Source organism: Anomaloglossus baeobatrachus, chromosome 3 (genome assembly GCF_048569485.1).
Source record: "Anomaloglossus baeobatrachus isolate aAnoBae1 chromosome 3, aAnoBae1.hap1, whole genome shotgun sequence".
Classification (NCBI taxonomy): Eukaryota; Metazoa; Chordata; class Amphibia; order Anura; family Aromobatidae; genus Anomaloglossus; species Anomaloglossus baeobatrachus.
In genome coordinates this window covers 48,839,730-48,853,210 of record NC_134355.1, presented here as the reverse complement: position 1 = coordinate 48,853,210, position 13,481 = coordinate 48,839,730, and the positions used below count along the sequence as shown (strand labels likewise).

General features: G+C 49.8%; 1 protein-coding gene across 1 annotated transcript in view; it reads right to left on the bottom strand.

Annotated features, from left to right (window-relative positions):
* The window catches only part of EML4 (EMAP like 4), a 214,613-nt gene extending 203,577 nt beyond the window's left edge, over positions 1 to 11,036 (bottom strand). Inside the window, 1 exon segment of the mRNA XM_075339185.1 lies at positions 10,814 to 11,036. Within this exon segment, the coding sequence (XP_075195300.1) occupies positions 10,814 to 10,928 (115 nt within the window). The 5' untranslated portion in view covers positions 10,929 to 11,036.
* Positions 11,037 to 13,481: the final 2,445 nt, after the last annotated feature.

Below are 13,481 nucleotides of genomic sequence, written 5' to 3'. Positions count from 1 at the left end.
CCGGCAAAGAGCGCAACAGAGCCGGGGCCCCCGGCAAAGAGCGCAACAGAGCCGGGGCCCCCGGCAAAGAGCGCAACAGAGCCGGGGCCCCCGGCAAAGAGCGCAACAGAGCCGGGGCCCCCGGCAAAGAGCGCAACAGAGCCGGGGCCCCCGGCAAAGAGCGCAACAGAGCCGGGGCCCCCGGCAAAGAGCGCAACAGAGCCGGGGCCCCCGGCAAAGAGCGCAACAGAGCCGGGGCCCCCGGCAAAGAGCGCAACAGAGCCGGGGCCCCCGGCAAAGAGCGCAACAGAGCCGGGGCCCCCGGCAAAGAGCGCAACAGAGCCGGGGCCCCCGGCAAAGAGCGCAACAGAGCCGGGGCCCCCGGCAAAGAGCGCAACAGAGCCGGGGCCCCCGGCAAAGAGCGCAACAGAGCCGGGGCCCCCGGCAAAGAGCGCAACAGAGCCGGGGCCCCCGGCAAAGAGCGCAACAGAGCCGGGGCCCCCGGCAAAGAGCGCAACAGAGCCGGGGCCCCCGGCAAAGAGCGCAACAGAGCCGGGGCCCCCGGCAAAGAGCGCAACAGAGCCGGGGCCCCCGGCAAAGAGCGCAACAGAGCCGGGGCCCCCGGCAAAGAGCGCAACAGAGCCGGGGCCCCCGGCAAAGAGCGCAACAGAGCCGGGGCCCCCGGCAAAGAGCGCAACAGAGCCGGGCGCCCCCGGCAAAGAGCAGTTTTTTTATCAGCTTTTTTACTGCCAATAGAGCAGGTTTTGCTGCTGCGGGGGGGGGGGGGGCAGCAAAAAAGCAGCGTGTGAACATAGCCTAATACAAATCAATGATGGGGAGAAATACTTTGTGCCTGACAGTACAGAGCCCCGAGGAGGCAGCGGTGTCAGACACTTCTCTTGTCCTCTGTGGCTCGCTCTGCCGAAAACTTTGAAACAGGAGAAAATGATTATGATAACGCTCTGGAAATAAACAACAAGTGCAATTCTTGGCAAGACGGAGATTTGTTAAAAGTTTGAAGCGGAGACAGGAATCCCTGGCAGTCTGAGAAAGCCGAAACACATGGCTAACAGATCAGCAGGTCACGCCGGACCCCCCTCCACACGCCGGACCCCTCTCCTATCTGAGGGTCTCAGCGCATAAGGCGCACCACAGAAGTGGAGGGAGGGGGGGCTCAGAAAGCCACAAAGTCTAAACCTAGACCTGAGCCTGATGTATAAAGGCAAGAAAAAAAAAAAAAAGTGGGTTCTCCTGCATGCTACAAGGAAAACCTAGCCTTACTCCCCTTGCAGGGTCACCACTGGACAAGCGTTAAATACAGCCTAATCAAAGGGAATCTGTCCGCAGGTTTTTGCCATGTAATCAGACAGCATCATGATATAAGGGCAGAGACCCCGATTCCAGCAATGTGATACTTCGTTTACTGGGAGTTGTGGGTGCAATGGAATCACAGTTTTCTCTGCTGCAGATCTAGCAGAGCTGGGAATGTTGAGCTGTGTATAACCCCCGCCCACACCACTGATTGACAATTTCCTGTTAATGTACAGTGTATGCAGAAAGCTGGGGGTGTGGTTGGACCAGAGGGCACAAGACAACTAGTCCATGTACTGATAATCTCTTGCTGATAAAAACACGGATTGTATTGAAAACAGCAACACAGCCAAGTGACACCTTGCTGGAATCAGGGTCTCTGGCCCTGCATCATGCTGCAAAAACCTGATGACAGATTCCCTTTATTTGCTTTAACTAATAAATGTAGCAGACTAAGTGGATGAGATTTCCTGAAAACTTTATTTGGCGCCTGTTTTTTTCTATGGGTTCCTATCGGGACACAGAATTAAAAAAAAAAAAAAAAAAAAAGGAGTAATGTTTTACAAAAACTATGCATCAAAATCTGCATGGAATGGGAAAGTAAAAAGGCAAAAAAAAAAATTTGCAAAAAATAATGTCCTTGCAGCATGACACCAGCACCATACAGTAGAGATTGAGGGGTGTGGGTCCATACCCCCAGATGGGGGCTGAGGTTCCCCTCCTGCCCTCTGCCGGGTCTCTGGAGCCCTGCGGAGATGCTCCAGCCTCTACTAATCTCGCACAGCTTTTACTATAGACTTTATTGCTCTATTCTCGTCCACATCCAGCAGACACTAACGGGCTGGAACCTAAACTAGAAAACGTAAAGAAAAGGATATAACAAAGGCCGTCTGTTAGGGCTAAGTTATATGAAGCATGCGCCAGGATTAATACTATGCCGCGCTGCCAATTACGTGGCTTTTTTTTTTTTTTTTTGCAGAATGGCACCGCCAGTTTTTGGCTTTGTAAGCGTTGACTTTCCCAGAGATCTGGTAGATAAGCTCCATTACCCAGTTTTCTTCCTGAATTAAAAAGGGTTGTGTGAGATTAGAAACACATGAGCATTCTCTTCCAAAAACAGCGCCCCCTGGCTCCACAGGCATGGTCTGGTATTGCAACTCATGTGAATCGTTTCCGCTCCAATACCAGACATCAGCCGCAAACAAAATAAGACTTATTATTCAGCTATAATATAGGAATGGGCGAGTAGTCGTGTAACGTCTGTTCTGCAACTCAGCAGAGGAAAAGAAGACATAATACCATCTGCCCCGAGTCAGAGTTGTAGTTGGGGGCATCTAAAAATACAGCGGCTGAGGAATGCCGATTCATAATTCATCATTATGGCAGGATTGGACGGCGGTGCGGCAGATTAGCAGGCGCCATCTGGTGGAGAAAAGACGCAATGCGGAGCGTTATGTGAAGCACATGGTGCGTTAAGGTATATAATCTAACATCCTGCACGAGGATGGACTAACCGCCTGCCAAATGTTTCTAGCAGCTAATGGGATCCCTTCTGTGTCTGTATAAGACTCACCAGATTCATCCTCACACACGACTTTCTCTTTTGGCGAGGAGCTATACTTACAACATAGAGGAACTGCTATGGGAAGCAAAATGGCGCCGCAGTATGCCAACCTTTTCATGGCCAAACTGGAAAATTACTTTTTAGCATCCTGCAACCTCAAACCATTGGCCTACTTCTGTTTCATCGATGACATCTTAGGCTAGTTTCACACTTGCGTTGAACGGCATCCGTTGCATTGAGTTGAGTGACCGATGCAACGGATGCGTTCCATATAATGGCACAACGGATGCAACAAATCGTACAAAACAAAGCTTTTTTTTATTTTTTTTTATTTTTTTCTTCTTTACAGGTTTACCAGCAGCAGACTATTGTGAATGATCAGCTGATCACCCGGCGGCCAGGCGCTCAGCTGAGCGCTCTCACATGCCGGCGGCCGGGCGCTCAGCTGAGCGCTCTCACATGCCGGCGGCCGGGCGCTCAGCTGAGCGCTCTCACATGCCGGCGGCCGGGCGCTCAGCTGAGCGCTCTCACATGCCGGCGGCCGGGCGCTCAGCTGAGCGCTCTCACATGCCGGCGGCCGGGCGCTCAGCTGAGCGCTCTCACATGCCGGCGGCCGGGCGCTCAGCTGAGCGCTCTCACATGCCGGCGGCCGGGCGCTCAGCTGAAAAAAAAAAAAGTATTACATTTGTGCTTATTTTAAGTCATGGCAATCGTAGGGGTTCAGGAGCTGTACCCCAGTGATCGCTGCCGGGTCTCCAGCTGATATTACAGCTGGGACCTGGCTCTCACTGCCCATGTCGCTCCTGGCGGTTTAGTGTGATCACTGCATTCAGGAGGCAGGGAGAGGAATGATGACCCTGAGTTACTGAGCTATGGAGAGCCTCACACACCATGCTGTATGTACAGTGTGTTAGAGAAATGGGATTATATTGCCGAACTTTGCCTGTTTTGTGGTTTTGTTAAACACAGACAGGATTACAATGAAAGAACCAACTGGATCACAAAGAGACAATTGTGTTATGATCAAAGCTCACCTCCTCCTCCTCCCTGCACAGGTCTCAGAGCATAAAAGTCAAAGAAATCTTTCACACTGTTGTTGTCTATGGTTCGTGTGCTGCTGCAAAGCAAATCTCTAAATGCTGATCGCTAGGATAAGATGTAGAACAAAGGAATAAATAAGTGATGGTAAATAATGCAGGCGATGGATTCCTTTCGGGTCTGAGAGACGATCCCTGCACTTATCTTTTCTCCACTTCGGCTTTGAACTCTTAAGGGTTTTCAACAGCAGTCTGCGAGTGTAAGTGCACTGGAAACTTCACTGGAGGGAACTGAAATCACATGTGGACATGGCATCCGACCAAACTCTGCTCTTTTCTGCTGAGTGGGCAGAAACACAGAGCCGTGATGAGAAGTCGTGCTGCTCCGAGGAGCAGTAATGTCTGGAGACGGCTGCAAAACTACCATCTTATGTGAGGATTACTTTACTCATCTATACAGAGCTGGGGACGGCATATCCTCGAGAATGGAGAGCTATGGAGCTATAAGACACTTCCACAGCCATGAAAGGGAACCAGTCCGGTCCAATATTAACCCAGAACCTCGAGCAGTTTTGGGTACATATTGCTAATCCCTGTATACACTAGCATAGATAAAGATATCTTTAGAAAAAGTATTCCTAAATATCCTTTATCATATGCTAATGAGCGCGGGGACCAGTCACAAGGGTGCTACTTCCCTTGGCTTGTCGGCCCCCATAGCATGTAATCCCGCCCCTGAGGGCACACTAACATGCTAATGAATGCACAGCGTCAGAGGCATGATCTCGCTCACCTCTCTGCTGCTGCCACCGCTGGTTTTCGGCTCAGTGCACATAATCAGCAGTCCCCAGACTTCCGGTCATGCGCACTACACCACTTTGAAGCCAGGACGTGTACACCCGGCTTCGTAGTGTGCACGACCGGAAGTCCGGGGAGGTTTTGATCGTGTGCACCAAGCCGAAAACCAGCGGTAGCAGCAGAGAGGTGAGCGAGATCATGCCTCTGACACTGCACATTCATTTGCATGTTAGTGTGCCCTCAGGGGCGGGATTATATGCTATGGGGGCTGACTAGCCAACAGAAGCAACCCCCTTCTAACTAGTCCCTGGCCTCATTAGCATATACAGGATCTTTAGAAATATGTTTTCTAAAGATCTCTTTATCTATGCTAGTATATACAGGGATTACATATATGCACCCAAAACTGCTCAGGGGTGCATATTGCACCTGACAGGTTACCTTTAAAGTCGTACAAAATAGCCCACCTACTGTGTATGGGGAGGTCGGAGCTCACAATTTATCTAACAGGTGATATTAAGGGAGAAAATGATAGGGCAGATCAAATTAATATGCCCAATCATTTTGTTTCGATCTTATGTGATGATCATTACTTATCTACACAGAGCTGGGGAAGGGATATCCTCAATAATGGAGGAGATCTATAGAGCTGTAAAGGCCACTTTCACATCCATTTAAGTTGTCCAAACCACCCAATGAATGAGTATGGGGGGGTGGGAGCTCACATTTCATCTGACAGGCGATATCATAGAAGAAAATGATCAGGCAGCTCAAATTAATATGCCCAATCCTTTTGTTTCAATCTTATGTGATGATCATTTCTTATCTACGCAGAGCTGGGGAAGGCATATCCTCAATAATGGAGATCTATAGAGCTGTAAAAGCCACTTTCACATCCATTAAAGGCATCCAAATCGGCCCACCTAAAAAGTGTATGGAGGGTGGTAGAAGCTCACAATTGTTCTGACAGGTGATATCAAGGGAGAAAATGATCAGGCAGTTCATATTAATATGCCCAATCCTTTTGTTTTCAGGGGATTGGTCTTCAGCAGTGGTGTCCGACACTGGACTACTACCCTCTCCCCATTGAAAACATGGGTGAATGGCTGGCTGTTGGATAAACCTTCAGGTGACCGCTATCTAAAGGTCCACGAGAACCTGAAGATCATGGTTGCTACAAAAACCAATTCATGTATAGTGGAGTTGAGCACAGGACCACGAGTGGTCAGTAATCCGTGGCCACCGGAGCAGAGTGCCTCCGACTAATTGTGGTGCTCCTTCTAATTAGTAGGCGTTACGAGAGTGTCATACAGGAAAGTAATGGCATTATAGGGGCCCTACTAATCAGAAGAGGTGCTGAGGACGCTGCAAGTAGTACAAGGCTTGCACAGGACTACCAATATGGCTGCTGGACCATGGCCCTCAGCTCTAGTGCTTCGCATAGTATACAGCTGTATAGTATCCGGATGGAGAGTGGCAGCCCTGCGCCTCCAGCACTTAGCGCTAAAGAGAGGAGTAAATGATGGGAACACAATGACAGGACCTGGAAATGACTGAGAAGATCACTCAGGGTTTTCTTGTTTACACGCGACCGCGATCAATATCTCTAGTAATCCGACGAAATAGATAATGGCTCCTTATTGACTGATGCATAAAACCTGGCACCGGCCGTGAACACAAGCAAGATAGAAACGCAAAACACAAAATGCAGCGATTAAAGCCCACAGGACTGATGATAACCAGAGCTCCGACACAGAAAATGCCCAATGACGACACCGCCGACAAGTCACGAACGCCACCGACAGAAAATCTGGGCTATCAGCCAGACGCTTTATATACAACAGCGACATCAATGGCCTCGAAGAATGCGCTGAACGCAAGGAAAAGTTAGTTTTCAGCAATGAAGCAAATGGAGGGTGTGTTGCCGTCATATCTGCAGGGCTGCGTCTGTATGCCCTAGTGGCGGTGAAGAGAACTGCAATTTTTTTTTCGCGGCGACCCGGAGAGGACGTAAAGTGCGTGAAGAGTATTGATCACGTTTCTCTGGGTGAAATTACAAGATCAGAGGCCAGGCTAGTCTTGAAGTATCAGAAAAAGTTGGAGTCATCATCCGTATGTGGTAATATCACTAGACATTTAATTAAAACTTGTATTAAAGATGCATGGGCCCCGAGACAAAGCGCCATGAGAAATACATGGCCTCCGAGACAAAGCGCCATGAGAGATACATGGGCCCCGAAACAAAGCGCCATGAGACAAAGCGCCATGAGAGATACATGGGCCCCGAGACAAAGCGCCATCACACGATACATGGGCCCTGAGACAAAAGCGCCATCACACAATACACGGGCCCTGAGACAAAAGCGCCATCACACAATACACGGGCCCTGAGACAAAAGCGCCATCACACAATACACGGGTCCAGAGACAAAGCCTCATCAACAGATACACGGGTCCAGAGACAAAGCATCAAAGATATATGGGTTCAAGACAAAGCACCATAAGAGATACATGGGCCTCCTTTGACAAAATGAAAACCAAGCAGAACCCAGCCTTCATTAGTATGTCCGGCATAAAAGGAAATACAATACAGGAAAAAAGTACATCAAAAAAAGTCCAAAATTGCAGACTTTGAACTCAGTCTGCCTCATTACACTCAATGTCTCCATGGAACTTCTTTCTGAATTTCATCTTTTGGAAAGCACCAGCCGTGACTGCAAAGGAGACTGAACTGTAGCTGGAAACTAACCCAACATATTCTTTTTGATAGCTGTCGCCTGAACAACCAATCAGGTTCCAGCTTTCTCTTGACTCCATTGCGGTCACACTCTCCAGTCTTTTCTATCACAGACCCCACAGGCCGCATCTTATCTCCGTGCTGAACATAAAGGCTTTGTCGGATCCTTCTCTCCCCTATACGCATTGCATGGATGTCTGATCGTAAAGGTTTGGGCAACTTATCTAATGTGAAAGGGGTTGTTTCACCTTAAAAAGGGGTAAAATTGCAAAATGTTTGTAATAGGAAGAAAATTTGCAGCTCTTAATAGAATGCCCACCAATCTACAGCACGGAGGGATTTTTACATTTCATAGTTTACTGCTTATTTCCCATGTTAACAGCCACCTCTGCAGTCTATCAGCGGAGACTGGTCTCCCAGGCAAGGAGAGAAGCGCTTACAAGCTCTTTGCAATGGAGCTGGTAAGAGATACTCTGCTGCTCACCATACTGCTGTATCCGCAGAGCCCCAGCGTCTCTATACTCCTCCGTTGCAGAGCTGTCGTATATAGCAGCATTGGGGAGCGAACCCCTCAGAGCAAAGCCTCCATCCCATGGTCAGTCTGCAGGAACACAGCCCGGAGCAGTGATGAGGTCACAAGCCGTTTAAGGCTGCTTTCACACATCCGGTTTCTGCCGCCCAGCACAATTCAGCGAAAAAAACAAAAACAAAAAAAAAAAAAAAAAAAAACTGATGCAACGGATCCGGTGTAAAAACGAGTCAGGTACATCCGTTTTTTTCCTTGCGTTCCTTCCGGTTTTTTGAAGCATTCGTTGTGCTACTGTTCAAAAAACCTGATCAGTCATTGGATTCCGTCATATGCCGGATGATGACTGATCCGACGCCTATAGGTTTTCAATGAAAGATGCTGCACGGCGCTATACGGTTTTTTGCCGGAGACAAAAACCGCTGCAGCGTTCCATCCGGCTGCCAGATCAGCTATTTACACCGGATGCAACGCAAGGCAATGTGGCACAATCCAGCGCCAATATAAGTCTATGGGGCAAAGAACAGATCTGGCAGCAATAAACGCCGGAACCGTTCCTTCTGGTTTTTACCAGATTGTGCCGCACGGCAAAAAAAGGATGTTAAAGCCGCCTAAACTTGCGTTTGCATGTGTTTAACACTAATTGCACAGGATCCTGTGACATGCAGTTTGCGTTTTTTTTTGCCTCTAAGCAAAAAAAAAAAAAAAAAAAAAACAAAAAAAAAAACAAACACTGATGTGCAACCAGCCTAACTCTGGCCATCTATTGCAATATGTAACCACATTTTTTTTGAGCAGAGCCCACAGTTTTAGTGCATATACCCTCCCCCAATATAGCCACGTTTTCAGTGCCAGAGCTAACCAAGCACCCTCCTACCCAGAGGGGAAAAAAAAAGTTACAAATGTAAACTTTGCTCCATAATGGTCCATTAGTATCAGTCGCTGATCACATTCACACTATCTACACTCTATAGAGGTGCACATTGTATCTGCCGTCATGTCACAGAACGGCGGAGATCAGGAATACACAGTGCCACTTCTTATGTGTCCATCACGTACGCCGCGTCCGTCACTCCCCCTCCCCCATAATGCAGTCCCGCAGTAACTTCCTGTTATATGTTGTAAAATCTACATCCCCGAGCAGTGATTTATAGGGAACCAGGGAGGGAGGAAAGAGGGGGCATATCTGCAAAGCCCAAACACAGCACCCTGCACCCCGATGTGTGGTTATATCCCCCACAGAAGATATAGTGGATATTGCAGGAGAGGAGTCGTCAGCCACAGATCTGCTCAGTGGATCCCTCCCGGCACATGCATCATACAGAGGACGTGCACGGTGGTGGCTCAGCGGCCACGCTGTGGTCCAGGGCGACAATCCAACAACTCACCAAGGACGGCTTTGTGATTTCAGACCAATATATGTCCAAAACTAAGTTGAAGAGTTCATGGTTCATATGAACTGATCACAACCTGCCGGCGAGACCTACAGACGGAGGACGTTGTATCTAGTCACACTGTAGGGAGTAAGCTCTATGGCCCAGCGCTGTCCCATACACTGCCTGCACTGTGACGTCACACATTATCTGCAGAAGATCTCGCTGCCCGAAACGTTACATACATCAGGATTGGAATATCAATTAAAACCCCTCTGGTCAGTGCGAGTGCCGGACGCCTTTCTTTGTATATGGAGCAGTACCCGATCCTCACACCATATCATGCACAGTGACGGATACCCACATACAGATTTATTTTCTAATATTATATTACATTCAATATACATTATATTACATATTATATACACAGATGTGCAGTAGTGCAGGCACATAAATACACATGCATGCGCCTGCCCCTTCACACCTGCACCAGCCTGTCCACCTGTCATACCTTCGCCCACTATACCTGCATCCGCCCGTCCGTCTGTCTGTCATACCTTCGCCCACCATATTCCGCCTGTCCATCATATCCATGTCCGCCATATCTTCACACGCCATACCAGCGTTCTCCCGTATCTCCCTTCTCACAATACCCGCACCCACCTATCCGTCATACCTTCGCCCACTATACCTGCATCCGCCCGTCCGTCTGTCATACCTTCGCCCACTATACCTGCATCCGCCCGTCCGTCTGTCTGTCATACCTTCGCCCACTATACCTGCATCCGCCCGTCCGTCTGTCTGTCATACCTTCGCCCACCATATTCCGCCTGTCCATCATATCCATGTCCGCCATATCTTCACACGCCATACCAGCGTTCTCCCGTATCTCCCTTCTCACAATACCCGCACCCACCTATCCGTCATACCTTCACCTGCCACATCCCGCCTCCATCTTATCCACATCCGCCATTCCCACATCCCCCCGTCTGTCATACCTGCATCCTTCCGTACATCATATCCATGTCTGCCATATCTTCACCCGTCATAACAGTGTTCACCCGTCCATCACACCCACATTTGCCCATCCATCATCATACCTTCATCCACCAATAATATCCCTGTCCACCATACCTGCATCCTTCCATCCATCATACCCGCGTGTGCCCATCCATCATAACACCTGCCGCTGCCTGTCCTTCATACCTGCAGCCTTCTGTCCACCATAACCTCATCTGTCTGTCATACCTTCTCCGCCATATCCCCCTCCGCCTGTCCATCATACCCACGTCTGTCCGTCCATGAAACCAGAGTCTATCCATCCACCATACCACCTGATGCTGCCTATCCGTCATACCTGCACCTTCTGTCCGTCACACCTGTGCCTGCCCGTCTGTCATACCTACGTCTGCCCGTCCGTCCGCCAGGCCCGCGGTGAGCCGGCAGTGACAGCCCCCGTCCCCGCACACATGCCGCAGCTGCACTCACCCAGGCTGCCGGTGAACCCGTCCATCTTGCGCTGTGTGTCGGGGCCGCTGTGCTCCCGGGCGGCGGGCGGGCCGGTGCCTTCCTGGATGGGGCTGAGCTGTGGCGTCTCTCTCATTCAGTCCGCGCACCGGAGCGCAGAGCCGCGAGCAGTGTCCGGTCCGGAGCTCCGCGCCGCGCTCTCTGCAGGCTGTGGCTGCTCCTCTTCCTCCCGCCGCTCCCGCCTCTGTCACTCTAGCCCCGCCCATCCAGTCCGGACGTAGCCACGCCCATTCGCCTGTAGCTTGGGTTTTTTTTCTTGTCACAACTTTATTGACAGTATAAATTGTTACAAAGTTTCCAGAACAAAAACGTAAAGCGTCTTAAAGTGAAAATAAATGGTTTCCGGGACTTAGTTTTTCAGAGACAATGAAGTAATATAGTGTCATTGGCGGATCTGCTGTGTTCTTATGCTGCAGAGCCTCCTCCTCATCATGCTGCTGTTCACGTTTTGACATCATGACACCAAGATGATGCCTAACAACGATTGCTCAGCAGGACCGCGCCATTGCTATACATCAAGCGTGAAGTCCCCAGATGGAAGAGGCCACTGAGCTTAGAGTTTCACAGAGTGTCACCAGCCAGTGGTACAGAGACACAGAGAGACGTCACAGAGAGACATCACAGACTGTCACCAGCCAGTGGTACAGAGACACAGAGAGACGTCACAGAGTGTCACAGAGAGACATCACAGAGTGTCACCAGCCAGTGGTACAGAGACACAGAGAGACGTCACAGAGTGTCACAGAGAGACATCACAGAGTGTCACCAGCCAGTGGTACAGAGACACAGAGAGACGTCACAGAGTGTCACCAGCCGGTGGTACAGAGACACAGAGAGACGTCACAGAGTGTCACCAGCCGGTGGTACAGAGACACAGAGAGACGTCACAGAGTGTCACCAGCAGGTGGTACAGAGACACAGAGAGACGTCACAGAGTGTCACCAGCCGGTGGTACAGAGATATAGAGAGACATCACAGAGTGTCACCAGTCATTGGTACAGAGACACAGAGAGACGTCACAGAGTGTCACCAGCAGGTGGTACAGAGACACAGAGAGACGTCACAGAGTGTCACCAGCAGGTGGTACAGAGATATAGAGAGACATCACAGAGTGTCACCAGTCATTGGTACAGAGACACAGAGAGACGTCACAGAGTGTCACCAGCCAGTGGTACAGAGAGACGTCACAGAGTGTCACCAGCCGGTGGTACAGAGACACAGAGAGACGTCACAGAGTGTCACCAGCCGGTGGTACAGAGACACAGAGAGACATCACAGAGTGTCACCAGCCGGTGGTACAGAGACAGAGAGAGACGTCACAGAGTGTCACCAGCCGGTGGTACAGAGACACAGAGAGACGTCACAGAGTGTCACCAGCCGGTGGTACAGAGACACAGAGAGACGTCACAGAGTGTCACCAGCCGGTGGTACAGAGACACAGAGAGACGTCACAGAGTGTCACCAGCCGGTGGTACAGAGACACAGACGTCACAGAGTGTCACCAGCCAGTGGTACAGAGACACAGACATCACAGAGTGTCACCAGCCGGTGGTACAGAGACATAGAGAGACATCACAGAGTGTCACCAGCCGGTAGTACAGAGACACAGAGAGACGTCACAGAGTGTCACCAGCAGGTGGTACAGAGACACAGAGAGACGTCACAGAGTGTCACCAGCAGGTGGTACAGAGATATAGAGAGACATCACAGAGTGTCACCAGTCATTGGTACAGAGACACAGAGAGACGTCACAGAGTGTCACCAGCCAGTGGTACAGAGAGACGTCACAGAGTGTCACCAGCCGGTGGTACAGAGACACAGAGAGACGTCACAGAGTGTCACCAGCCGGTGGTACAGAGACACAGAGAGACGTCACAGAGTGTCACCAGCCGGTGGTACAGAGACACAGACGTCACAGAGTGTCACCAGCCAGTGGTACAGAGACACAGACGTCACAGAGTGTCACCAGCCGGTGGTACAGAGACATAGAGAGACATCACAGAGTGTCACCAGCCGGTAGTACAGAGACACAGAGAGACGTCACAGAGTGTCACCAGCAGGTGGTACAGAGACACAGAGAGACGTCACAGAGTGTCACCAGCTGGTAGTACAGGGATATAGAGAGACTGGAAGAGTCACAGAAAGGTATAGAATGGACGTCCTTCTGCAGGGGCGGACACAGACTGCAGGGGGCGCCTGTGCAGGAAATCTTACTGGCCCCCCTCCCCCATACCACAACAAAATAATGTAAACATATAGATTGTACTATTTATCATTAGTTTAGGACACATCTACGAAATCTAAATAATAAATAAGTTCCATATTTAACAACTGAATATAACACAAAACAATCATGTAACTGATATGTCATATTTGGATGTGCATATCATCAGTAGATAATGTCATCACTTTATATATTAGAGGAAATAAGACTGTAGTGAAAATAGCATTTTTTTCCCCAAAAACTTAAAAGGACTACTTTATTTTTTTACTATGGTCCTAAGAACTATTAGGCTATGTGCCCATGGGACTATGTACCCGCGGATTCTGCCGCGGAAAACCTGCGGTTATATCTGGATTTTCTAGATAAATCCGCAGGTTTTAGCAAGTACAGACACTCTCCATGTTA